Source organism: Alexandromys fortis, unplaced genomic scaffold, assembly GCF_014885135.2.
Source record: "Alexandromys fortis isolate MF-2015 unplaced genomic scaffold, M_Fortis_MF-2015_v1.1 scaffold_86, whole genome shotgun sequence".
Classification (NCBI taxonomy): domain Eukaryota; kingdom Metazoa; phylum Chordata; class Mammalia; order Rodentia; family Cricetidae; genus Alexandromys; species Alexandromys fortis.
In genome coordinates, this window is record NW_026067965.1 from 3,444,155 (window position 1) to 3,469,053 (window position 24,899).

General features: G+C 41.8%; 1 protein-coding gene across 2 annotated transcripts in view; it reads left to right on the forward strand.

Annotated features, from left to right (window-relative positions):
* Blm (BLM RecQ like helicase) overlaps window positions 1-24,899 on the forward strand; it is a 75,948-nt gene that overhangs the window by 43,954 nt on the left and 7,095 nt on the right. For both annotated transcript variants that reach the window (XM_050154096.1, XM_050154097.1), the window contains 8 exons: window positions 6,458-6,564; window positions 7,650-7,810; window positions 9,702-9,897; window positions 13,917-14,107; window positions 16,366-16,504; window positions 20,133-20,332; window positions 21,132-21,324; window positions 23,832-23,954. In XM_050154096.1, coding sequence (XP_050010053.1) covers window positions 6,458-6,564; window positions 7,650-7,810; window positions 9,702-9,897; window positions 13,917-14,107; window positions 16,366-16,504; window positions 20,133-20,332; window positions 21,132-21,324; window positions 23,832-23,954 — 1,310 coding nt within the window. The remainder of the gene's footprint in view (window positions 1-6,457; window positions 6,565-7,649; window positions 7,811-9,701; window positions 9,898-13,916; window positions 14,108-16,365; window positions 16,505-20,132; window positions 20,333-21,131; window positions 21,325-23,831; window positions 23,955-24,899) is intronic.

Genomic DNA, 24,899 nt, shown 5'->3' on the forward strand with positions numbered 1-24,899 from the left:
ACACACAAGATATCCACACAGATACACAAATTAAAAAATTAATTTTTAATATTTATCACTTAGAATGTGAATATTTCAGTAGCACAGTATTAGCCTAGAATACATTTAAGCCCTGGGTAAGTCCCTAGCATTGGAAAAAAAGTAGGAGGAGGAAGAAAAGTGTTTTAATTTTTACAGAATTTATATACAGAGAGAATATGTATTTAATTTGAGTCAGGGTCTCTATGTAACCATAGTTGTCTGGATCTCACTATGTAGACAGTCTGGCTTTGAACTCCCAAAGATTCCCCTGCCTCTGCCTCCCAAATGCTGGGATTAAAGGCTTGCACCACCACCTCCTGTAGTGTGAGCTGTTTTTGCTTATTCTATCACATTTACATGCATTTAAGTTATATAAATATATAAAAAATGTTATATACATCTCCTGAACCAAAATTTTCATCCAATTTAATTCTTAAAATTACTCGTTAGGGGCTGGAAAAACTGCTCATTGGATAACAGCACTTGCTACCAAGCCTAATGACCTGAATCTGTTCTCCAGAACCCACATGTTAGAGGGAGAGAACTTACTCTCACAAGTGTGCAGGCGTGCATGTGCACAACACACACACACACAAATAAGTGAAATCATTGCTCATCCTTAATGGAGTAGTTACATGTCTGTGTTGCTTTCTTTAAATGCTTACTTCACTTAGTATATCCAAACAGTCTTGCAGTGCAGCCAGGGTCAGCTTCTCAAGTGACTGAAACTTTGGGAAATACACTACCACATCTAGCTTAAATATGTTTCAAAAATAATTTTAGGCATAAGCTTTTTATTGAGATTATATCTGTTAATGAGTTAAGAATTTTCTTTTTAGTTCACATATCTACAGATGAATTGATTCAGTTCATACATTTTTACTTTTAAGGGTGTAAGCTCTGGGAAATGTTGCTGACATAAACATGTAGATGGGAATGAAAAGCATTTTATTACAGCAATAACAATTATTCGAATTTCTTCTGAAGCATATGCCAAAATTACATCATGACCTGTCATCAAAAATTATTTTTAATGATCTGTTAACTGGCATCTCAGTTAAGTATTCTAAATTTTGGGGATATAAAAAAATTGGAAACTATTTTACTAACAAGCAATATTACTGTTTAGTGTTTTTTCTGGACCATATTCTGTTAAAGACTTTACTAGGTTTTATCTAATGAATGTGAGGTATTCTTTTAACTTTTTCAAGAGGAGCTACCCTGTATCTGATGTATTTGCAATATCTTGACAATATTTTCTCTTCACCTTTTTTAAAAAAAAAAAAAATATTTAGGAAGGTTCCTGCTATATAGCCGTAGCTGTCCAGAAACCAGCCGTAGACCTGGCTAACCTTGAACTTAGATCCCCTTACCTCTTCTTCCTGAACTCTTTGGCTCCTGAGTACCACATCTGGCTTGTTTTTGTTTGGTTGAGACTTGTAGCCTATGGTAGCCTTAAATTTGCTATATAACTGTGCTAGCCTTGAACTCCTGATCCTCCTGTCTCTGCCTTCCAAGCACTTGGAGTTACAGACATGTATTTATCATTTTCAGGCAAATTTGTCATTTTAAAGGTAATGTTTTAATACAGACTTAGTCAAGATACATTGAAATCTAGTTTGGGGTTTTTTGTTTTGTTTGGGTTTTGCTTTTTATTTTTTATTTTTTTATTTTTTTTGGAGGGTTTGTTGTTGTTTGTTTTTTCAAGACAGGGTTTCTCTGTAGCTTTTTAGAGCCTGTCCTGGAACTAACTCTTGTAGACCAGGCTGGCCTCGAACTCAGAGATCCGCCTGCCCCTGCCTCCCCCCCCCCCCCCCCCCCCCCCCCCCCCCCCCCCCCCCCCCCCCCCCCCCCCCCCCCCCCCCCCCGTGCTGGTATTAAAGGCATGCACCACCACCGCCTGACTGGGTTGTTGTTTTTTAAGTACTTGTTGAATTAATTCATGTGCCATAAAACTCAGCTATTCATAAGGTACAGTTGTGTGTGGCTTTTACATTTTCATAGAATTATGTGCCTGTCGCTACAGCTTAAGTCTAGAATATACTTCCATTATCCTCCAAAATGGAGTTGAGTTACACTCAACTCCTTGTTTTTCCTCTTTCATTTCTTTCACTGGGCATATTTGCAAGAATCATCTAGGTAAGTGTGTGTGTGTGTGTGTGTGTGTCTGTAGATCCCATGACCTCAATGCCAGGTGAGGATTTGACCCCTGAGCTGTACATGAAATCTTAATTTTTCATTTTTGTGGTTGAAAATTTTTCATTTGTATAGGTGTTCCAAATTGTCTTTTTTCCATTTATTTTCTGGTAGGCACTGTCTCTAGCTGGGTATCTGGTGATTTCTAACATCCTATTTTCCAACAGGCAATGCAGGATTTGTTATAAGCAATAAACTCTGAGGTTCTGTTTACTTTTCCATCGTAACAAACTCATGAATGTTGCTCTCCATTAGTGGCCTGCAGACCTTTTGTGGTAGAATGATTTGTTTGTTTTGGTTTTAATTGGATTTTTGATCTCCAAGTTTATGTTTAAATCTCATTTTATTTTATTTTTTTTAGTAAAGGTTTATTTGACCAAATTAAGTAGTAAATAGTTCTGTTTTTCCAATTATGTCACAAATCAAACCAGTACAGATTACGTTCCAGATGTTTTTAATAAGATACATCCACATCATTCAGCTCACATTTTTAACATGTGATCCAGAGGTTTATAGTATGTCCTAATTTGTACACCATCATCACAATTTGAGAACTTTTTTTTACCACTAAAACACTTCACTTATTATCCATTTCTCCTCCTTGTCTCCACTTACCGCACTAGCCCTAGGCAACCACTAAGATTATGCACTTTCTGTGCATAGGTTTGCCTATCCTGGGTGTCTCAAATAAACATTCAGTCTATGTGTATATGATCTTTTATGAATGACCTCTTTAATTTTGTGCGTGTGTGTCTACACCGTGGCAAGCATGTGGAGGTCAGAAGACAGCTCACTGGCATTGGCTTTCTTCTTCCACATGTGGGTCCTGGGGATCAAACTTGGGTCATCAGATTTGGCAACAAATGTTTTACCCAATAAGCCATCTCTATCCCCTTGGCTACTTTTTAACAGATTATTTTTAAGATTTGTTGCTGGAGGGGTGGGAGAGATGGCTCAGCTGTTAAGAATACTTGCTGGTATTTCAGAGGACCTGGGTTCAATTCCCAGCATGCACATGGTGGCTTACAACTGTGTGTAACTCCAGTGCCTGGGGATCTGACATCTTTACACCAATGTACATAGAGTGAAATAAATTATTATTTTTTTTTAAAAAAAAGATTTGTTGCTGAAAAAAATTCTCCATTGTGTTGTTTTAGTGCCTTCTGAAAACAACCTAAGCTGAGGGGCAATTGAGAAAAAGGAAAGAGGCATTCAGATATTTGGAGCTCTCTCTCTCTCTCTTCTCAAGATAGGGTTTCTCTGTAGCTTTGGAGCCTGTCCTGGAACTAACTCTTGTAGACCAAGCTGGCCTTGAACTCACAGAGATCCGCCTGCCTCTGCCTCCTGTGTGCTGGGGTTAAAGGCATGCACTACCTACCACTGCCCAGCTGGAAGAACTTCTCATTTAAGGAGTAAGCAAAGGAAGAAAAGTCAGAGGTGTATGGTTGTTGTAGGGAAAGAGGGCCCGCTGTTTTTTCTGGCTGCCCTGCTAACTTAGCCATGAAATAACCACACAGAAACTGTATTAATTAAATCATTGCTTGGCCCATTATCTCTCGCCTCTTATTGGCTAACTGTCACATCTTGATTTAACCCATTTCTATTAATCTGTATATTGTCACATGGCAGTGGCTTACTGGAAAAGATTTGGCATGTCTGACCCTGGTGCTGCTCCCTGACTCTGCTTACTTTTCTCCTCTAGCTTTGCTTAGAATTCCCACCTTGCTCTATTCTGCCCTATCATAGGCCCAAAGCAGCTTCTTTAATAACCAATAGTAACAAAACACATTCACAGCATACAGATAGGAATCTCATACCATATGATGTTGGTTGTTTACTCTTTTACTCTTAGCTCTTTTGGGGGTCCATTACCCAGCTCCCAAATAAATACATACAAGCCGGGTGATGGTGGCGCACGCTTCTAATCCCAGCACTCGGGAAGCAGAGGCAGGTGGATCTCTGTGAGTTCAAGACCAGCCTGGTCTACAGAGCTAGTTCCAGGACAGGCTCCAAAGCCACAGAGAAACCCTGTCTCGAAAAACCAAAAAAAAAAAAAAAAAAAAAAAAAATACAAAAGCCTTTTCTTAATTATGAATGCCCAGCCTTAGCTTGGCTTATTTCTAACCAGCTTTCCTAACTTATTCCGACTACCTTTGCCTCTGGACCATTCCCTTTTCTTACTTCTGTAAGATGCCCCTAGCATCTTCCCCTCCTTACTCTCGTGTTCCTTCCTCGCTGCTCTCTAGATTTCTTCTACTTATCCTCTCTGCCTGCCAGCCTCGCCTGTCCTTTCTCCTGCCTCACTGTTGGCCATTCAGCTCTTTATTTTAGACTATCAGGTGTTTTAGACAGGCAAAGAATCACAGCTTCACAGAATTCAACAAATACAGCATAAACAAAAGCAACACACTTTAAAATAATATTCTACAACAGGTGTAGAGGGAAGATGTGAGTAGAGCGGATGGCCTGCCCACAGCGTGGAACCTCAGAAATCTGCAGGACCACCATTACACAAGTACTCTGAATACCACTGCCTGCTGCATACACACGTGGTGGGAGGAGAGAACCTAACCCGCACCTTTGCACATATTCCATAGACACTTCCCATAATTAATAAATACATAAAGTTTTGAGCAATGAGAAATAAAACATAGCAGCAAATATTTGATAGAATGATGGCAGTAGAAGAAGGAGAGGGCTGAGCATTAAAATGGGACATGTGACAGGATGGAACCAGATCTTCTGAGAAACCTGCCACGGGAGGGAGAGAATATAGGTCAGGAGAGGCTGTCGTGCCCTTGGAATGTGGTCCTCAGACAGGAGAGTCTAGGAGTACAGAAGATATTCAGAGAATGAGCTAAGGAAACGTGAAGGAGCAGATGGGAGCCAAGAGCAGTCACCTGGAGGAGGAGCGTGCATGTCAGAGTCCCTGCGCTTGCGGCCCAGAACAAAAGCAGAGTGGTCCATGTTCTCTCTGTGTATCTATTTAGAGCATGTGCATGTGCACTACCCCTTTTATCTTTTTAAGTATTTAAGTTACACTTATTGTATAATTTTGCTTAATCATTTAACCGTTTCTGCTGTTTTGTTTTTGACGCCATCTATTTTGACATTTCTGCTTTTAAAAAGAAACTGTGTGTGTGTTGTATGCATACGGATGCAAGTATATGTGCTAATGTGTGCATTAGCCAGAGGTCAGCGTCTCGTGTCTTTCTTTCCACCATAAATGAGACAGGTTGTCTTGATGAACTTGGAATTTACCCATTAGACTAGACTGATCGCTCATTACCTGGCTAGCCAGGAGAATTCCTGGGGTCCTCCTGTCTTCACCTGCCAATGGCGAGATTGCTGAAGCATGCCGCTGGGCGGAGCTTTCTGTGTGGTGCTAGGGACCCAGATCAGTCCTCATGATTGCATAGCAAACCCTTTACTCACGGAGCCGTCTCCCTTGACCCCACTGGGTTCAGTCCACATCGTCTTTGAGACTGTACTCTTGGTTTGTCTTTTCTTCTTATCTGCAGTCCAGATCGCTATCATCTAATCTGTAGATGTATCTTCTTCTTTATCACCATCTTTTTAATTCATTAAGTCTTAATCTAATGTCCATTCCAGTGTTCCATTATGTCACCTGCCGGGGATAATGGTCTGTATAAGACAGCTTGTTACTAAGGTTTTCATGGTAGAAAAAAATCAGTATTTAATATGTGAAGATGCTGCCTTCATTTCAGCTGCTGTAACAGTGTCATAGACTGTGATTCTGACAAGAGAAATTTATTTCTTGTGCTTCTGGGGTCCCTCTCCCTGCTTTGTACTTTGTGGTATTTCCATTGGAGCCATAGGAAGGGAAGGGCCAGTGAGGTCTCTGTTTGGGTGAGTGTTTTGTTCTTTTTTTTTTTTTCTTTAAGATTTATTTTACTCTGTGTATGCACACATCCTTGTGTCTGTGGAGGCCAGAAGAAAATGTTGAATCCATTGGAACTGGAGTTCAGATGTTTCTGAGATTTCAAATTCCAGTCCTCTGATAGAACAGTAACTGCTTCTAGCTCTCCAGCCCCTCTGTTTTTATAAGGACCTAATCTCCTTGGTGACTCTACCCTCCCCACCTGATTACCTCCCTAAGGCCCCACCTCCTAATGCCATGGCATTGGGGGAAGTACTTTGGGTGAGAAACATTCAGTTATGACGGTGGGGGCAGCTGTATTTTCTCATGATACTTAAGTGTTATGTTTGGGTCTTTCAGGTTCAGCATGAGCTTTAACAGACACAATCTGAAGTACTATGTGTTACCAAAGAAGCCCAAAAAGGTAGCGTTTGATTGCCTAGAATGGATCAGAAAGCATCACCCATGTGAGTACAGTCAGGTAATTACTTATGTCTAAAAGTCTAGATTTTAAGTCTTTTATATATATACTGAACTACAATAGAATATATAAACTTGCATATTAAACATTTCTTCTTGCATTGTGATAGCACCAACTTGCTATTTGTGGGGAATATTATAATTTTGAAATCTCATTTGGTTCCATAACAATAAACCTTAGCAAAAAATATATTAAGTATGCCTCCTACACACCTACATTATAATTCTTGGTTTCAGTGTCTTTTTCTCTGGTGTCTTTCAGTGTATGAATAACACAGCCCTTTGTTTTAGTGTCTTCTCCCAAGTGTGTTTGCCTTTGAGTTATGTTAAGTAAAATGAGATTCTGATGTTCATAACCATTTTCCATGTAACACATTTTCAACATCTTGATCATTTCCCCATGACTTTGTAAACTTAGGAAGAACTTTTAATAGTTATAGTGTGTTTATTTCATAATTCTTTATCTTAATTATCCCCATATGTTTCCTATTGAGCTTTCATTCCAAAACTTTTGGCCTAAGTCCTTGTACCATTTTACTTCCTAGGTTAGCTTCCTAGAAGGAAACTGAGTCAAAGGGTGTTTATCAGGCTCTTGATAATTGTGCCATGTTTCTACAAAATTCCTATCAGGGCAGCTCCCATTGTTGAGTTGGTGCAGGACAGCCCAGGATTAGTCCAGGTTGCCTTGCAGGAACAGGGTTACAAGCTCAGTCTTATTTTTTTTTAATATTTATTTATTTATTTATTATGTATACAATATTCTGTCTGTGTGTATGCCTGCAGGCCATAAGAGGGCACCAGACCTTGTTACAGATGGTTGTGAGCCACCATGTGGTTGCTGGGAATTGAACTCAGGACCTTTGGAAGAGCAGGCAATGCTCTTAACCTCTGAGCCATTTCTCCAGCCCACAAGCTCAGTCTTATTTCCTGTTTTTATGAATCCCTTGCTTGTGCTTTTCTGTGTGACACAGCAAAGCTCTGTGTTCAGGGCCCTGTGTTTTAAGACCACGGTGTAGATGTATTCTTAAGTGAAAAGCCCTGCTCCCTCAACTCTCTCTGGCTTCTTTGGCAGATGACTCGGGGATAATTTACTGCCTCTCCAGGAGGGAGTGCGACACAATGGCGGACACCTTACAGAGAGATGGTCTGGCTGCTCTGGCTTACCATGCGGGCCTCAGTGATTCTGCCAGGGACGAGGTGCAGAACAAGTGGATCAACCAGGATGGCTGCCAGGTGATGCTTGCAGAAGTCAGCAAACCCTCCATGGTGGATCAATAGCTTTGTCTGTAGATAATACAGTTTCTGCTTTGTGTTTTGAAACAGGTTCTTGCTATGTCATTGAGACCAGCCTTGAACTCAGGGCAATTCTCCTGCCTCCACCTCTTACCTAGCTTTGTTTTTTGTTTGTTTTATAAGGGGTGTGTGGTGTGTGTGTGTGCTACATGTTGTGTGAAGGTCAGAGACAACTTTTAGGAGACTGTTCTTTCCTCCCACAGTGTGGGACCCAGGTATGAACTTACATCTCCAGGCTTGGCGGCTCTGAGCTTGTTTTTGTCCTAAAGGTAATAAACATCAGAGTAAGACTGACAGTGAATGTGTGCTGCAGTGAATACCTAGAGGATTTATGGAGAAAGTGAGGCTGACCAAAGGAAGAGGACTTTCAGAAAGAGTTGGCATCGTTTGGCTTCTTGGTGACCTGTACCATGTGCTTCACAGCCGTGTACTCAGCTAACACTGAGAGGGGCACCTCACAGAAGCTGCAGGTCACTGTGGTGGAGCTGGGGCCAGCACCTCTCACGCACACAGCCTTTTGCCGGCTTTCCTTCATTAGAGGCCACAGTAAACTTTCTCTTCCGGGGACATTTCCTTTTAATGGATGAGTAACCTTGAGTACATCCCGTGCTGGTAATATCCTGATTTGCTGACCCTGTGCGTGTGGTTTGTAGTTCCTCTCAGTCATAACGGCAAAATCATGTCATGAGCCTTAGTATGACTGCTGGATATTTCTCTCACTTTTTAAATGCTGTTCTTGCAATAGCAAGTCATTTTTTGAATGCTAAAAAAAGACAGCCTTATTTGTATAATGTAATTTTGCCTGAAAATACAATATTGGCCTTGGTCAAATAACTCGCAGATTTTCAGCAAAATAGATATCTTTTAAGATTTATTTTCTGTTTTTAACTGTATATATGGGTGGGGGTGGGGGACAGAATGTGCACATGTGAATGCAGGTGCTTCAGTCCAGAAGAAGTGCTGGATTTCCCTGGAGCTAGAGTTACAAGGGTCATAGTGCTGCTTGCAAAGCCCGGCTTATTTTGTTTTAAAACCTGTGTGCATGAGTGCAGGTAACCACAAAAGCCAGAAGAGGGTGTTGGAGCTCTTGGGGTTTCTAGTCAATTGTGAGCTGCTCAGGATGGGTGCTGGAAACTGAGCTCTGGTTCTCTGCAAGCGCAGGTGATAATCTTTCACAACTGAACCGTCTCTCTAGATCTTGAAATAGATGCTCTTGAAAACAATTTTGTCACATTCCTAAATATTAACTATTGCCTAGCTTCCGCTAAATAATCTGTATGGGCCAAAGAAGACAATCCCTGGCCTTTCTGTTTTGTTTTTATAGGTTTTGTTGTTTTGTTTTGTTTTTGTATAAGCAGCTTAAGGCTCTTATCTAAGTTAAATTAGATTAAAACAGTTAAAATTTCATAAGCTTTTACTTTGAAATCCCCTGTTGAAAAGTAAGATAGTGTATGATCACGTGGCACCATGTGGAAGGCTGATATAAGCACCAGAGTAGACGAGACTGTCACTGTTCCTAACTCACGGGAAGACTACCCAGGAGCTCAGCACATTGCTTATGTACCTTTACTTGGATGTCATGGCTATGTTAGCAGCACCCACCACATAACCTTTACAGAAACAGAGGGCAAACAGTTGGCACACAAAGGGCTGATTGCAGTTTGTTCTGAGTCCTTCAGATGGTAATACCAAGTCACACAGGAAGATTCTGGTACCCTAAACACTCTTTACCTTCTTGGATCTGAGTAGAGTTGCAACTTATCAATATGAAAATCTCACCTTGCTCATGGTAAATACCAATGAGTCTAATAGGCTTTTATTTTCATACCAGGTTATCTGTGCAACAATTGCATTTGGAATGGGAATTGACAAACCTGACGTGCGATTTGTGATTCATGCATCTCTCCCTAAATCTGTGGAGGGTTACTACCAAGAGTCCGGGCGAGCTGGAAGAGATGGGGAAATATCTCACTGCGTGCTTTTCTACACCTACCACGATGTAACTAGACTGAAGAGACTTATAATGAGTAAGCCATGCACCTCTGCCCGTGTTACAGTGTTTGGATCCTATTTTCATTAAATAGTCATAGAAAGATAAAGGCTTTTTTTTAAAAGATTTGTTAATTTATTATGTATGTATCCCTGCATGACAGAAGAGGGAACCAGATCTCATTACAGATGGTTGTGAGCCACCATGTGGTTGCTGGGAATTGAACTCAGGACCTTTGGAAGAGCAGTCAATGCTCTTACCCACTGAACCATCTCTCCAGCCCAAGATAAAGGCTTTTAATACATATTGTAATGTTTATTTTAGCTCATTATGAAGGTACTGCATACTTATTTGGTAAAGTCAGGTGACACTGGCAAGCACAAAGCAGAGCATTTCCAGACCAGGCAGGCTGAGCCTCCAGGTAGTGACCTCTTTTATACCCTCCTAGACCCAACACCATTTCCAGAAAAAAAAAAAAAAAAGAGAGAAAATAATGAATTCTTGTACAGTGACCCAGTTTAAGGGTTAGTTGGGGGAAAGCCAAGTATAGAAGCATATGGCTGGGTCTCACTGGGGAAGCTGAGGTAGGATTGTTGTTTGACCTAGGAGTTGAATACGAGGTTGGTCTGTCTCAGAAGAAGCAAGCAGAAGGAAAGAAGGGGCAATAGAAGCAACCCCTGTGTAGCAGCCCTCTTCAGTTTGTGCCTTTTCCATTAGAGGCTGGCAGCATCTTGTATTTGGTATTCCCCTTTCCCAGATGCATGTGTTTTCAAATATAAATGGTGGTCTACAAGATGTCTCAATGGTTAGATGTTTGCCACCAAGCTTGGTAACCTGGGTTCAGTTCCCCAAAAAATTGTCCTCTGGCTTTCACACATATTGAGCTAGCACATGTACATACATGCACATATTTGTATGCATGTGTGCATTTACACGCATAAATGAATGTCATTTTAAAAATAAATGTAATTAGACTCACGTAGGTATATTGTATAATTGTTCCAATTACATAGTCTTGTTATTTGGGGTTTACTAAAGCAATCTCCTTAATAGATATTTAAGTTATTTTGTACTGTTATCACCATATAGTGCTGGACAGTCTTGTACAGAGGTCTTTCAGCATTTGTAGAATTCTGTATAGAGGATAAATTTCAACTGTCTTAGGTCAAATGAACCCATATTTTATAATTAGTATTTGTGTACCTTTTTTTCCTGTTGAAGTCGTTAACTATGTTTTGTAATCCTACTCCTTTGTTTTTGAGGCTGCTGTCATTTACTCTGGCACAGATACTGAGAGCATGGGAAATGGCACTGGCTACCCTGGGACTCTGTCACCTTTATTACCTTTCTTATTCATGAGAACTGGCTTTGGACGTACAGTTGCTCCTGTGAAAAGAAGTGAGCCACAAATAGGTTCATAGCTTCAGGGAACAGACTGGCCCTGATGCCTGTGCACTTCACGTATGCACTTGCCGTGTTTGTTTGTTGGGTTTTTTTCTTGATTTTTCTTTTGAGATACAGTCTCATTTTGTATCCCAGCTTGGCCTAGAATTTGTGATCCCCCTGCCTCAGCCTCTTCAGTGCTGTGGTTGCAGCAGTGAGCCGCCAAGCCAGCTCTGCATGCTGTTTTCAGTGTTTTGTCGCCGCTCAGCTCATTCTGTCTTTACCACAGCGCTAGAAGAAATGAGACGCAGAGCTAGAGAGCAGTGTGCTGTTCACATTCGTGTTGCCGATTTGTGTTTTTAAACAAAACCTGGAGAAGCAGTCTTCCGTTGATGGTGGCTTGCCTGAGTTCAGCCTTATAATAGGTTTATGCTTTCAATTGAGCCATGCTTTGAGTTTTTAGTTTTGGAATGGGGAGGCTTGGGGGAGTTCTAATTTTATTTTATGTGTATGTGTAAATCCCTGAATGTATATGTGCACCACTATGTGCCTGGTACCTATGAAAATCTGAAGAGGGCACCAGAATCCCTGGAACTAGAGTTATAGCCAATTATGGCCTGCCATATAGTTGCTGAGAACCAAACCCACATCCTCTGCAAGAGAGCAAGTGCTCTTAACCACTGGGCCTTCACCCGAGCCCCTAATGCTGAGGTTTTTATGAGTTAGCAAAATACAGTCTGGTCTTCTCTTGTGGGGTGTTAGCAGCCTTAGCTTGACGTCGCCTTACAACCACAAGGGTCAATCATCAGCAGTTCACGGTCTGCTATGTTCAGTCGTTTAGGTGCATTAAGTACAGTGTCCCATGTATGATATTTTCAACTTAAAATAAGTGCATCAAGATACGACCTTTCAGAACTCTAAAACATTTGTATTGTTAAGCAAAAGTCATTTAATAAGTATTTAAATCCTGGTATCCTAGCAACCGTTTGAAAAAATAGTGCTCAAAACTGGAAGGAAAATAGTAATTTTATTCGTAAGTAACGATGCTTGCCTATTAATGGAAAATATACACCAGTGGGTTTTTTTTTTTTCATTTTAATAGATTTTCTGTGTGCGTACACATGTGTGCATGCACATGCCCGTGTGCGGTGGTAAAGGACAACTTACATGAGTTGCTTCTTTCTTTTCACCGTGTGGGTTCCAGGAATTGAGCCCAGGCATCAGGCTTAACAACAAGCACCTTTACCCTACTCAGCCATCTCACCAGCCCCATGTCTCGTTTTAACCTTGGAATCAAATAAGTTACTACGACTCCTAGTTTCTGTTTTCTGTGAGCTTGTGTAGGACATGCTAGGGGTGAAACCCAGGGCCTTGCAGGAGCTCTACCCCTGAACTACATCCCCAGTCCTTGGGGCTTTTTGTTGGGTCATGGTGGCTATTGGAGACAAGGTCTCACTATGTAGCTCTGGCTGACCTAGAACTCAACTATGCAGACCAGGCTGACCTTAAACTTACAGAAATCTGTCTGCCTCTCCCACCTGAGTGCTAGAATAAAAGGCCAGTCCTGTCTTGTTTGAGATAGCGTCTTGCTTTGTAACCTAGGTGTGTGTCACACTCAGCCCTCCTGCCTCCCCAGCTGGGGTCACAGGTGTGTACCTTCATGTTGTCACGTTTGTTTTTGTGCGCTGCTCATTTTATCACAGCGCCTTCAAAAATTCCAACTTGACGGAGCCGTGACTTCCCCATAAGTATAATATAATGCGATGTTAAATCATGAACTACTTCAGATAACTAGTTTGGGTGGCGTTCAACAGATGTAGTTATTGCTATTTCCCTTAAATTTAGGACATCCTGTCTCTGAGCTCCCTAGAGACCTTTGGATTCTTGACCACAGTTTTAGAAGCCCTAGTTTCACTAGGAGTTCAGCTATGGGACTGCCTGCTTCCTCTAGATACGCAGCTCGGCACATATCTACCTAGAGAGAAAGTGTAAAACAAATCTGTCATTGGGGATGATAAAGATGTAAAGAAAATTCAGTTTTAAAAAAGGAAAATTAAACAGTATAGGGTGAAATAGCTTATGCCAGTAATCTCAGTATTTTGGAGGCTGAGACAGGAGAATTTCAGTTTCAAGGCCATCTTGGGGTATAGTATGAGACTTTGCCTCAAGAAGAGGAAGAAGAAATCCAACATTCCCATAAAATTAAAACCATGAGACGTGAACTTCAGCATCCAGTGAGCTGCAGTATAGAAGGATGTCGTTGGCACTGTGTTGATAATGGTCTTTTTCTTATTTCGTATCTGAATCTAGCAGAGCACAGTGGCTCGTGTCTGCTGTCCTACAGAAAACTGATTTAGCAGGGATATTTAAAGCTCATCTAGCCATAGCAAGACCTTATCTCCAAAACCAAACAAAAAGTAAGTTATATGAGTCAATAAAAAAATATTACTTTTATATTCTTTGGTTTTCCACTATAAAACTTTTACATTGGGCCAGACAGTGGTGACGCACACCTTTAATTTCAACATTCAGAGGCAGAGGCAAGCAGATCTCTGAGTTTGAGGCTACCCTGGTCTACAGAATGAGCTCTGGGACAGCCTGGGCTACACAGAGAAACCATGTCTTGAAAGAAACTGGAAAAAAAAGTTTTGTTCTGTTCTTCATCTCTTTTAGTGGAAAAAGATGGAAACTCTCATACGAAGGAGACTCACTTCAATAATTTATATAGCATGGTCCATTACTGTGAAAATATAGCAGAATGCAGAAGAATACAGCTTTTGACTTACTTTGGTGAGAAAGGATTTAACCCTGATTTTTGTAAGAAATACCCAGATGTTTCTTGTGACAACTGCTGTAAAACAAAGGTAAAATATGTCATTTAAAATTACTTAATACTTGCCGAGTGGTGGTATCACAACACTTTTAATCCCACCACTCAGGACGTAGAGGCAAACAGATCTCTTAGTTCATGAATAGCTTGGTCTACAGAGTGAGTTCTAAGACAGCAAGGGCTGCAACAGAGAAACAAAAAACAAAACAAAACCTTAATAATTAAGAAAATTGCTGACTTTTTTTTTAGCTTAAAAAAAAAATAGGTCAGGTGTGGTGGTGGAACAAGGTAAGCAGATCGCTCTGAGTTTGAGCCAGTTTGGTCTACACAGTGAACTCCAGGACAACCAAGGCTACTTTGTGAAACCCAGTCTCCAAAGATAAGTAAATAAATAGTAACGTGGGCCAGGCATAGTGGAACAAGTCCTTAGGAGGCAGTATCAGAAATGTCAGGAATCCAAGGTGTCCTTACTACATAATCTGTCTGTGCCAGCCTGGGCTTCCTAAAACCTCGTTTCAAAAAGTAACAAAAAACAAAAAGGTAAGCATCAAAATAATCCAACATGGACAAGCAGGGTATTTTAAATTCAACTATAACATATTTAGAGATCTCATTCTTAAAACAGTAGTGACAATAGTATTATGTTTGAAAATTACTTGTTTAACTGTGAAAACAATGAAAAGAACGTGATGATACAATCCCAGCAGTTTAGAAACTGAGACAGGAACAAGAGAGAGTGTAAGGCCAACCTGAGCTACATAGTAAGATCATGTCTCAAAACTCAGTAAGTGCTCTACCCAAGAACTATATTCCCAAGCCTCCACCCTTTTTATTTTATACTTTAAAAGACAAGATCTTTATAGTTGTCCTAGATTGCTTTAACTGTCAACTTGGCACAATCTATAGTCAGCTGTGAAGGAAGTCTCAATTGAGGGATTGATTGCTAGGATCAGATTAGCCTGTGATGCCTACTGTGGGCAGCACCATTCCCTGGGCAGGAGAGCTAACTAAGCGTGAGCCAGCCAGCAAGCAATGTTCTTCCATGATTTCTGCTCCAAGTTCCTGCCCCAAATTCTCTCATAGGCATACCTGTAAATTGGAATAAATCTTTTTCCCGCTAAGTTAGGTTTGGTTAGAATGTTTTATCACAGCAACAGAAATCAGCCTAGACTAGTAGCCCAGGCTGACCTCAAATTTGCAGCAAGCCTTATGCCTCAGACTCCCACGTCTTGATATAACAGACACTCCGCCACCACACCTGGCTTATAGTTTCCTGTTGTAATGTTTGTGATGCCTCACTATTTCCAGGTTTTGCACACTTGCAGTGGGCTAGGAACACCCACTAAAGGGGCAGACACGTGATACAGCACAGTAAGTGGTGACACAGAAATGTGCAGGGCGGACAGAATCTAGGTCTGCTGCCCTTTCCGCCCACCGCACCCTAGAAATGCTGCTGTCACTTGCCCACGCTGTACCCACCCTGTGGCAGCTGTTCTAGGAACTTGGGGTGCAGGCCAGTATGGAGGACTAGGGTAGAAGAAGACAGAAGGGTCCTTTACTCATGAGGATGTTAAAGGGTGGAAACCCTGTGGAAATGAGAAGAGGAACTAAGAGGGATCATCATGTTTAGTGGCCCGCGTAGCTAATCCACCACTCTGGAGGTGTATCTGTTCAATGATAGCCCGGTCTACATAATTTCAGGAAAAGAATATATCACCAAAGACTGACAAGAGATTAGAAAGGTTAGAGAATTTGTGAATTGCACTTATGGACAGTGCTTTTCCTCCTAAAGTCTGTCGTCTCATAAGGCACAGAGCACTGTTCCAAGAATTGTGAAGGATGAAGGACCTGTTTTTTCTACTCAAGAATGGTAGGTAGTTGAAAGACAAGATATATGTCTGAAGCAGCAATAACATGGCCACAGTAGAGGCCTAATTATTCTAGAATTTAAGAACGAACATTTGAAACTTCTTAGGTTTTTTTTTAATGATTTATTTATTTTTTATTTCATGTGCAATGGTGTTTTGCCTGCATGAATGATGTATAAGGATATCAGATACCCTGGAGCTACAGTTGTGAGTTCCCATGTGGGTGCTGGGAGTTGAATCCACATCCTCTGGAAGAGCAGCCAAAGCTCTTAACCACTGAGCCATCTCTCCAGTCCCTAAAACGTCTTAGTTTTTAATCTTCATTTTAGTGTGAAAATAAATTGTTTTACCACAATTGATATTAAGGTCTAGTAACTGGGTCTCCTTGTCTTAATTATAGCAGAAGGTAATTTTTTATTCATAGGATTATAAAACAAAAGATGTGACTGATGATGTGAAAAATATCGTAAGATTTGTTCGAGAACACAGTTCATCACCAGGAGCTAGAACTGTAGGTCCTTCTGGAAGATTTACTCTGAACATGCTGGTCGACATTTTCTTGGGTAAGTCCTCTGCTGTATTGTTTGAATTATATCAGTTAAAATTAGAAATCTAAAGGAGTGATTACAAGTGTATTAAAAAGTCACTAAGGTGAGTTTTCAAACACAAAGACTGAGTCTGATCCCTAGAACCTACATAAAGAAATCCAGACTGGCCATGCGTGGTCGTGCCCACCTTTAATCCTAGCACATTGACACAGGGAAACTGTCTCAGGAAAGGAAGGAAAAGGAAAGAAGGAAGGAAGGAAGGAAGGAAGGAAGGAAGGAAGGAAGGAAGGAAGGAAGGAAGGAAGGAAGGAAGGAAGGAAGGAAGGAAGGAATCCAGACTTGGGTTGAGGAGGCAGCTCAATGGATACAGTACTTACCGCAGGAATTATCTTCTTCCCGCCACCCATGTAAGCACCTGGCCTCACAATACTGTCTATAACCCTAGTGAGTGACAGGAAACTCCCAGGAGCTTGCCAGCAGTCTAGTCAAGATGGAGAACTTCAGACAGAGGCTTAACTTTAACCTCTGCTGCCCATATACATACACTCATCTGTTGGCTGCCCGGAACTTGCTTCATAGACCAGGCTAGCTTCGAACTCACAGAGATCTGCCTGCCTCTGCCTCTTGAGTGCTATGATTAAAGGCGTGTGCCACCACTGCCCGGCCAGAGACAATCTTGAATGTGTTAGAAAGATAAAACAGGTGCTAAAACCAGACTGGAATTAGGTGGTTGTCAGCAACCCCGGAGATACAGAAGTGAGTGCGTATTAGTGGAATGCAAGAGGCCCTGACCTGAGCACCCAGAAAGGACCTCCACGTTCAGGGCCAGCCAGGGCTACAGTAAGACCTTGTCTCTGAATAATTAAGTAAATGAACAGTAAGAATAAAAGAAGTAAGGCACTGCTTCCAGTGGTCATACTACATACATACAATAGGAAGGAAGGTGGCCAAGAATCCCGTCTGCAGGTACAAAAACAGTCAATAAATGAGCAGGAGTATATTCATAGCATGGACTGTGTTAGTCATTAGATGTCAGGTGGTAACTCCCGTGGTGGAAGGACTGCTAGGGTTTGTATTCTGTGTGCAGGTGACCGCAGAAGCACTCAAACTGACAAGCCAGTGATGGCCCGACTGGAGGTGTAGTTGAGTTGTAGAGCATTTGTCTAGCATGCTCCAGGCGCTGGGCTTCACCCCACATGACATACAAATTAAAGGTGATGGAAAGGGAGGTTAAGAAGAGCAAGGGTAGAGTAAGATTGTGACTTGCCTGTCCATCCTCATCCTTCTCTCTGTCCTTCCCTCCCTTACCATATTGCCCATGTAATTTATATCATTTGTATATGATAAGATACAGTCAGTCTCCTAATTTAAGTAGTTTCATTTCAGGACATAGTTTCTGTTATAAAAATATAATGGTAAAATAGTCTTTCAAACAAATCTTTGACCACATCTCTGTTAGACTTTTCCTGTAGATTTATAAAAGATCAGCAGCAAGGAGGTAGTGGCACACTCCTTTAATCCCAGCACTCAGTTACTAGTCAGAGGGAAGCAAATCTCTGAGTTTGTGGCCATTCTAGTCTATGTAAGAAGTTCCAGGACAGCCTGGGCTAAACAGAGAAATCATGTGATTAAAAAAATTACTGGGTTAGAGAGTAAAAATTTTTTGTCACACATTCTTCAGCTTCCCACCAGCTCTTACGTGTGCACGTGTGGTACACACCTGACATTCTGTCACTTGGGATGCAGAGGCAGAAGAATTGTCATAAATTTTGAGTCCAGCTAAGATTACATAGCAAAAACCTATATCTGAAATAAATAAATAAAAATTTGTCTCCATCCTTGAGCTTTCTTATGTTAATCTTAGCGGTGGAGTAACTACATCTTTATAAAAGCCTGTTAGCAGAGCAGTGGTCCTGTTCTAGAATGTTAGGGAAAACCATCTGAAATTTCAAATGATGTAATTATTTGACCCTCATAAAGTTAGTCTTCCAAAGTAGCTGCTCATTCTGGTTATCAGTCATCCATGTTACAGGCTTTTAAAAAGGAGAGTTGTGATAAGATTGTGAGCCCAGGCACAGTGAAGCATGCCTGTAATCCCAGCACTGTGAGACAGACAGAAAGATACCACAATTTCAAAGCTAATCTTGTTTATATATTGAATTTCAAGCCAACCAAGGTTGTGTAGCAGACTGTCTCAAAAAGTTTTTTGAACCTGTTGGTGGTGGTGCATGCCTCCAGCACTAGAGACACAGAAGCAAACAGGTCTCTATGAGTTTGAGGCCATCCTGCTCTGTATAGAAACTTTCAGGCCTGTAAGAACTACATAATGAGATCGTGTCTTTAAAAGAAGCAATTAGTTTTTGTTTTCTGAAACAGGGTTTCTCTGACTGTCCTGGAACTCACTTTGTAGACCAGACTGGCCTTGAATTTACAGACATTCCTCTACCTCTGCTTCCCTGCTTCCGGAGTCCTGGGATTAAAGCCACGTGCCACCACAGCCCAGCGAGAAAAAGAGAATGACTTTTTTCAACATACCCTGTCTTTAAAAAAAAAAGTATAATTTTTAGCTTAACATTTAAAATTGTGTTAATGTGATGAGATCACTGCTGTTCTCAGGTGACCGGGGCAATGCAGGCACTTCCAGCTTCACCTCTTTTGAGATCTAGTGAAATGCTACATTTTGGTTTTAGAATTTGTGTATGCTTTATCAGAGTGTAACAAAATATGCAGATTTAAGTATCTACTTTATAATCGAATAGATATTTAAATAAGTAAGACCAGAGATGGTATTTAGAAAACCAATTCAAAGGCTCTCTGGTAGAGTTCTAGCCCCAGCACTGGAGAGCAAAGGTCGATGGCCAGCAAGATGGCTCAGCAGTTACAGATGCCTGCTGCCCAGCATGACAGCCTGAGTTCAGCCCGACTGAGAGAGAAACAACTCCTGCAAGATTGTCCTCAGCTTCTGCAGCATAAGCTGTGGCACGTGTGTGTACACAACGAATAAATACTTAAAAAATACTTGTTAAGATTGGTAGGCTGGGTATGAGGGCACATACCTGTAATTCTAAGTGCTTGGAAGGTGCTTAGAATAGGAGGATCAGAAGTTCAGAGCTTTGAGGACAGCCTGGGCTATCTAAACCCTGTCTCAAAAAACAAACAACAAAAATGTTGTGTAACTCTATCAACAATGCACAGAAATATAAAGTATAACAGAGTGGTATAAAGCTACTAGCACATACATAAATTCTTTATTCTTTGCTCTATTTTTCTAATGCAATTTTATAAACTGTGAATGCAACGTTTTGAAATAACAAGCTAAATTTTGCTGTGGTTTGGTCAACATGTTTTAAAACAAGGAGAAGTAGGAGCAGCCAGGGGCTGGGGTAGAGTACAAGCTCAGTGTGCACAAGGTGCTGGCTCCTTCCCTGTCACTGAGAGAAAGTACATGCAACTACAGGAACCTTGGAATTCTCCTCAGATACGCTCCTAACTCAGAAATGAGGTCTGTTTGTGCTGTGGGGTTTCCTGTGGAACAGATGATCCCTCCTGTTTGTCCAAAGATGTCCTTGAGTGACTTTTTAGCATCTTCTGTATGAATAATGATACAGCTATACTTACTCATCTAAATTTTTTAACCTTCTAGGAAGTAAGAGTGCAAAGATTCAGTCAGGAATATTTGGAAAGGGATCTTCTTATTCACGACACAATGCTGAAAGACTTTTTAAAAAGCTGATACTAGACAAAATTTTGGATGAAGACTTATATATCAATGCCAATGACCAACCAGTTGCCTATGTGATGCTAGGAACTAGAGCCCAAGATGTGCTAAATGGCCACTTAAAGGTAAGGTATTTTAAATGATCATTTTGCTATCTCACAGTGAATGTGCCAGATTATATCACGACTTTAAAGTTTGATGTTCTTCCCTTAGGAGCATATTATGATCTAATTGGAAAGAGATCTTGAAATTGAACCAATTAATATGATATTTGTCAAAATGAATTTGATATTAAAGCTAATAAATCTTCCTATATTCATTAAATAAGCATTTATGGGCTAGCAAGTAGGTCAGGGGACTTGCTACCTGGCTTCATGACATTAGTTAAATCTCTGAGACCAACATGAACAAAGACGAGAGCGGATTCTTGTAACTTGTCTTTTACAAACATACCATAGCGTGCATGCATATGTGAGTGCATGAGCATACACATGCACACAATTAAAGAAAAATTAAGTACACATTTATCAAAAGGTACTCTTGTGTATGTGCCAGGCCCTGGAAATAGAAAGATGGAAAATGTACAGTCCTTGTTCCCAAGGGGGTTTTATACCTTTCAACAGAAAAGAAATACAAGGGTAGGCAATGTGGCTCAACAGGCAAAGGTATTGCCACTCAAGCCTGGCAACCTGAATTTGATCCCCAGAACCCAGGTAGAAGGAAAGAACTGACTCCAGAATGTCCTGTGACCTCTACACAGTCACCGTGACATGCATATGTGCACACTCATGCCCACACAGACAATATTAGTAAATAGAATTCTTAAATAAATTTAAAAAAAAAAGTCAAACACGGAAAGATTGTCATTCCTTGGGAACAAGTGTGCTTCTGCCTGTTCCTCTGATTACTTTCTTTCTCACTAAGGTGGACTTCATGGAAACAGAAAATTCCAGCAGTATAAAAAAACAAAAAGCTCTAGTGGCCAAAGTATCCCAAAGAGAAGAGGTAGTTAAGAAATGTCTTGGAGAACTTACAGAGGTCTGCAAATTGCTGGGGAAAGTCTTTGGTGTTCATTACTTCAATATTTTTAATACAGCTACACTTAAGAAGCTTGCAGGTAAGTGCCTGTGTGCCTTGCTCTTCTGGCCCAGATCAGTGGCCAGAAGTTCTCACTGAAGGACACTGTTGTTTCTGAGACAGGGTCTTTTCATTAATCTGTTGCTGTTGAGACAGGGTTTCACCATGTCACCCTGATTGGCCTGGATCTCACTGTGTAGACCAAACTGGCCTTGAACTCATAAAGGTCTGCCTGCCTTTGCCTCTACCTCTTGTGCATGTGCTGGCATTAAAGGTGTGTGCCCCACTGTGCCATGATGAGACAGGACCTTGTGTGGTTCAGGGTGGCCACAAATGGCTAATGCCCTGGTGCCAGCTTCCTGAGTGCTGGGCTTGTAAGCATGAGCTGCTGCTAAGGGGCTTTGTAAAGTCTTGGTCTATTTTAATTATTTTTGGTCTAATCTCTGGGTTTTCAACCCAGAGACACCACTTAAGCTCTTTCTTGAAGTAAAAATATTTAAGATATATACAGTTCAGATATGCGCTATAATTTTAATCTTGTACTTTTCTGTAGAGCTGAATGTTAGGATGTGAATAATTACATCTACAAAGCCAGATGTCAATTACTTTTTGCTTTCCTTCATGACGCTGAGCTATTTCCGTCCAAGTAGTTTGCAGCGAGGATCTAAACATGAAAGAAACTGTCTTAGGCTTCTTTGAATCTGGATCTATAACACTGCTGTGTCTTTAGTTAAGAAATATTTGCTGATCTGAGTTATTTGCATGGGCTGAGTTAGCTTAACCCAGAATTTCAGTGGTAAGGTCTCTGGGGAATGAGTTGTCATTGACTACTCTGTATCCCTTCTTGCTCTTCCTTCATGAAACCCCATAATCATCACTCTGTCACTTTGCCATCCACCATCAAACCTTTCCCTGTCCAGCTGCCCGCCTCTGACATTCCCCATCCTGGCTGTGGGATCTGGCTTTGGTTTTGGTTTATAGTGCTGTTGTGCTGGGGATTTAACCCTGAGCCCCACTGTTCCAGTACAGGTACTTTTCTGATGATACCAGAAGATGTCAACAGAATCTCAGTGAGGTGTAACCAGAGGACAGCCTCGTGTGCTGTTCTCTTCAAGCACCATCCACCTTTATTTTTTCAACAGGGGTCTAGACCATTAGGAGCGCCAGCTGTCCGCTGACCCCCAGATGTCCTTGCCTCTGCCTCCCAGCACTGGAATTATATGCCCAGCTCTTACATTGCTGCTGGCAACCAAACTTCCATCCTGTGTCTGTGCAACAAGGACAGTACTGTCTGAGCCATCTCCTCGGCTCTCTGACGACATTTCATGTCATTAAACTCACTCTGAGGTGCCAATAACAGGGAGCTTGTTGACCTGCCGACTGTTAATTATTAATAGCTGTAATAAGATCTCACATGCACAAGCAGGAGTGAGCACAGAACAGCTGCGGCTTGTCCAGCAGTGTTCATGAGACACTTGTTGACTTCACAAACAGTGTGTGAGTTAGAGTCGGTGAAAAAGGATAGTTTCCTTGGCTATTAATGTAGTTTCCTAACTGGTCTCTTTAGTTCCAGATGTGAACATAGTATGCTTTTATTTTTTCCAAAACCACTAAACTACAACAGCTCACTAGATACAACACAGTTCTGCCAAAGGGTCAAAGGGTCTGCATCTGCTTGCCTCTCCCACTTCATCTCCCCCTAGCCTTCTTCATGAACCTTCTGCTCTATCCCACAGTCTGTCGCTTTTCTTCTAAACATAGGAATGAGGTGAAAATCACAGATGGGAAAGGATCTGAAATCCATCCTCTGCTCAAGTCAAAAACTTAGGGATTAGCACCCGCTCACTCTCCGAAGCCAGCACTCCTGGCCTCCAGAACAGATCCAGGCCTTCCTAGTCTCTTCCCCCACATCTGACTTGCCCCGTCCTTCTTCCTTCAGAAGCACTACGCACACCTTTCTACCCTTTCCTATATATACAGCAGCCAGAGTGACCTTTTAACCCCAGGCTTGCCCAGCCGTAAGATGTGTGTGCTGTCTCTACAGAGGACTCCAGGCTCCACTTGTCTCACCCTATGTGGGACTGACAGATGAGGAACAAACTGGGGCAGCAGCAGTGTGTCTCTTGAGGTGGAATGTGCATGTCTGCACTGCAGGGAAAGAATCAGAGCTAGGACTAGAATGTGGGTGTTCGCAACAAATGCGGGGACAGCAGTCTTGCAGCTAGACAAGTCTTTGGGGCAGTGGGCAAGAGCCGGGTGTGCTGAAGGCTGAGCACACAGCACAGATCCCACCCTCCTGCTTCCCCCAAACTCACTACCTTGGTGTCTATGCCTTTGCTGCTGGAATTGGATGGTGGCTCCTGCCCCCTAACCTGTTTGCTACATTTCCAGTCTAACTTTGCCTTTTAGAAAACTCCCCATGCATGTATCTGGTGCCCAGCAATAGTTGGGTCTTAACAAATATGAGCCAAATGAGTGGATGCACTTGAATTTAGTGGGTTTTCTATGAGTGGTAATTTAAATTCTTAATTTTATGTCCACACACAGAATCTTTATCTTCTGATCCTGAGGTTTTGCTTCAGATTGATGGTGTTACTGAAGACAAGCTGGAAAAATATGGTGCAGAAGTGATTCCAGTATTACAGAAATACTCAGAATGGACACTGCCAGGTTCAGTATCCCGCCAAACATGTTTTCTAAAAGCCTGTTTTAGTGTTAAGCAATGTATCTCACTGAATTTAATTATGTGATTAATGCATCCTACACCTGTCACACTGGAATCCAGGTTCTAGGAGCAGCCCCTCATGGTGTGCCAGGCACCTCCAAGAGGACACGGTGTTTAGGTCTCCAGGGAAGCCAGTCATTAAACCCACTAATGGAGCCAGGCGGTAGTGGCGCACGCCTTTAATCCCAGCATTTGGGAGGCAGAGGCAGGTGGATATCTGTGAGTTCAAGTCCAGCCTGGTCTACAAAATGAGTTCCAGGACAGCTAGGACTGTTATACAGAGACACCCTGTCTCAAAAAGAAAAAAAAAGCCCACTAATGGAGGACAGATGGGAACCTTTGAGCCCTCAGTCCTGCACATTGTTCTGGTAAGGCAAGTGCCCAAGGAGTCACAGACTCCGGGACCCATTCCAGATCTACCGTCATCTCACTGTGTGATCTTTGGCAGGATACCAGCAACCTCCGTGTGCTTCAGTGGCTTCAGTGTCCTTATCTGAGGAAGGAACGTGTTATCTAACAAGCATGTCTAAGATAACATGTAAGAGTAGGGCTTAAGTGCTTTGGGAAAATGAATATGTCACTGGAACACAAGCCTGACTCAGTGAGGACATCAAAGCGGAGCTTCCCAAGGCTGCAGTAGGTCTGTCCTGTGGTGCCTCTTCACAAGCCCAGCACTGGTGTAGGAGTTGCTGGCTGAGGGGAACTGAGAGAAGGGGCGGCTTGTGCCGTACAGTGAGTTAGCACCCTCAGTAGGGCTGCCGTCTTGCTTGGGAACGAAGGGTTTGTTTGGCTTATGTATCCACATCATAGTCCACTAACGGAAGCCAAGGCAGGAGCTGAAACAGAGGCTGTGAAAGAGCACTGCTTACTGGCTTGTTCCATACTTGACG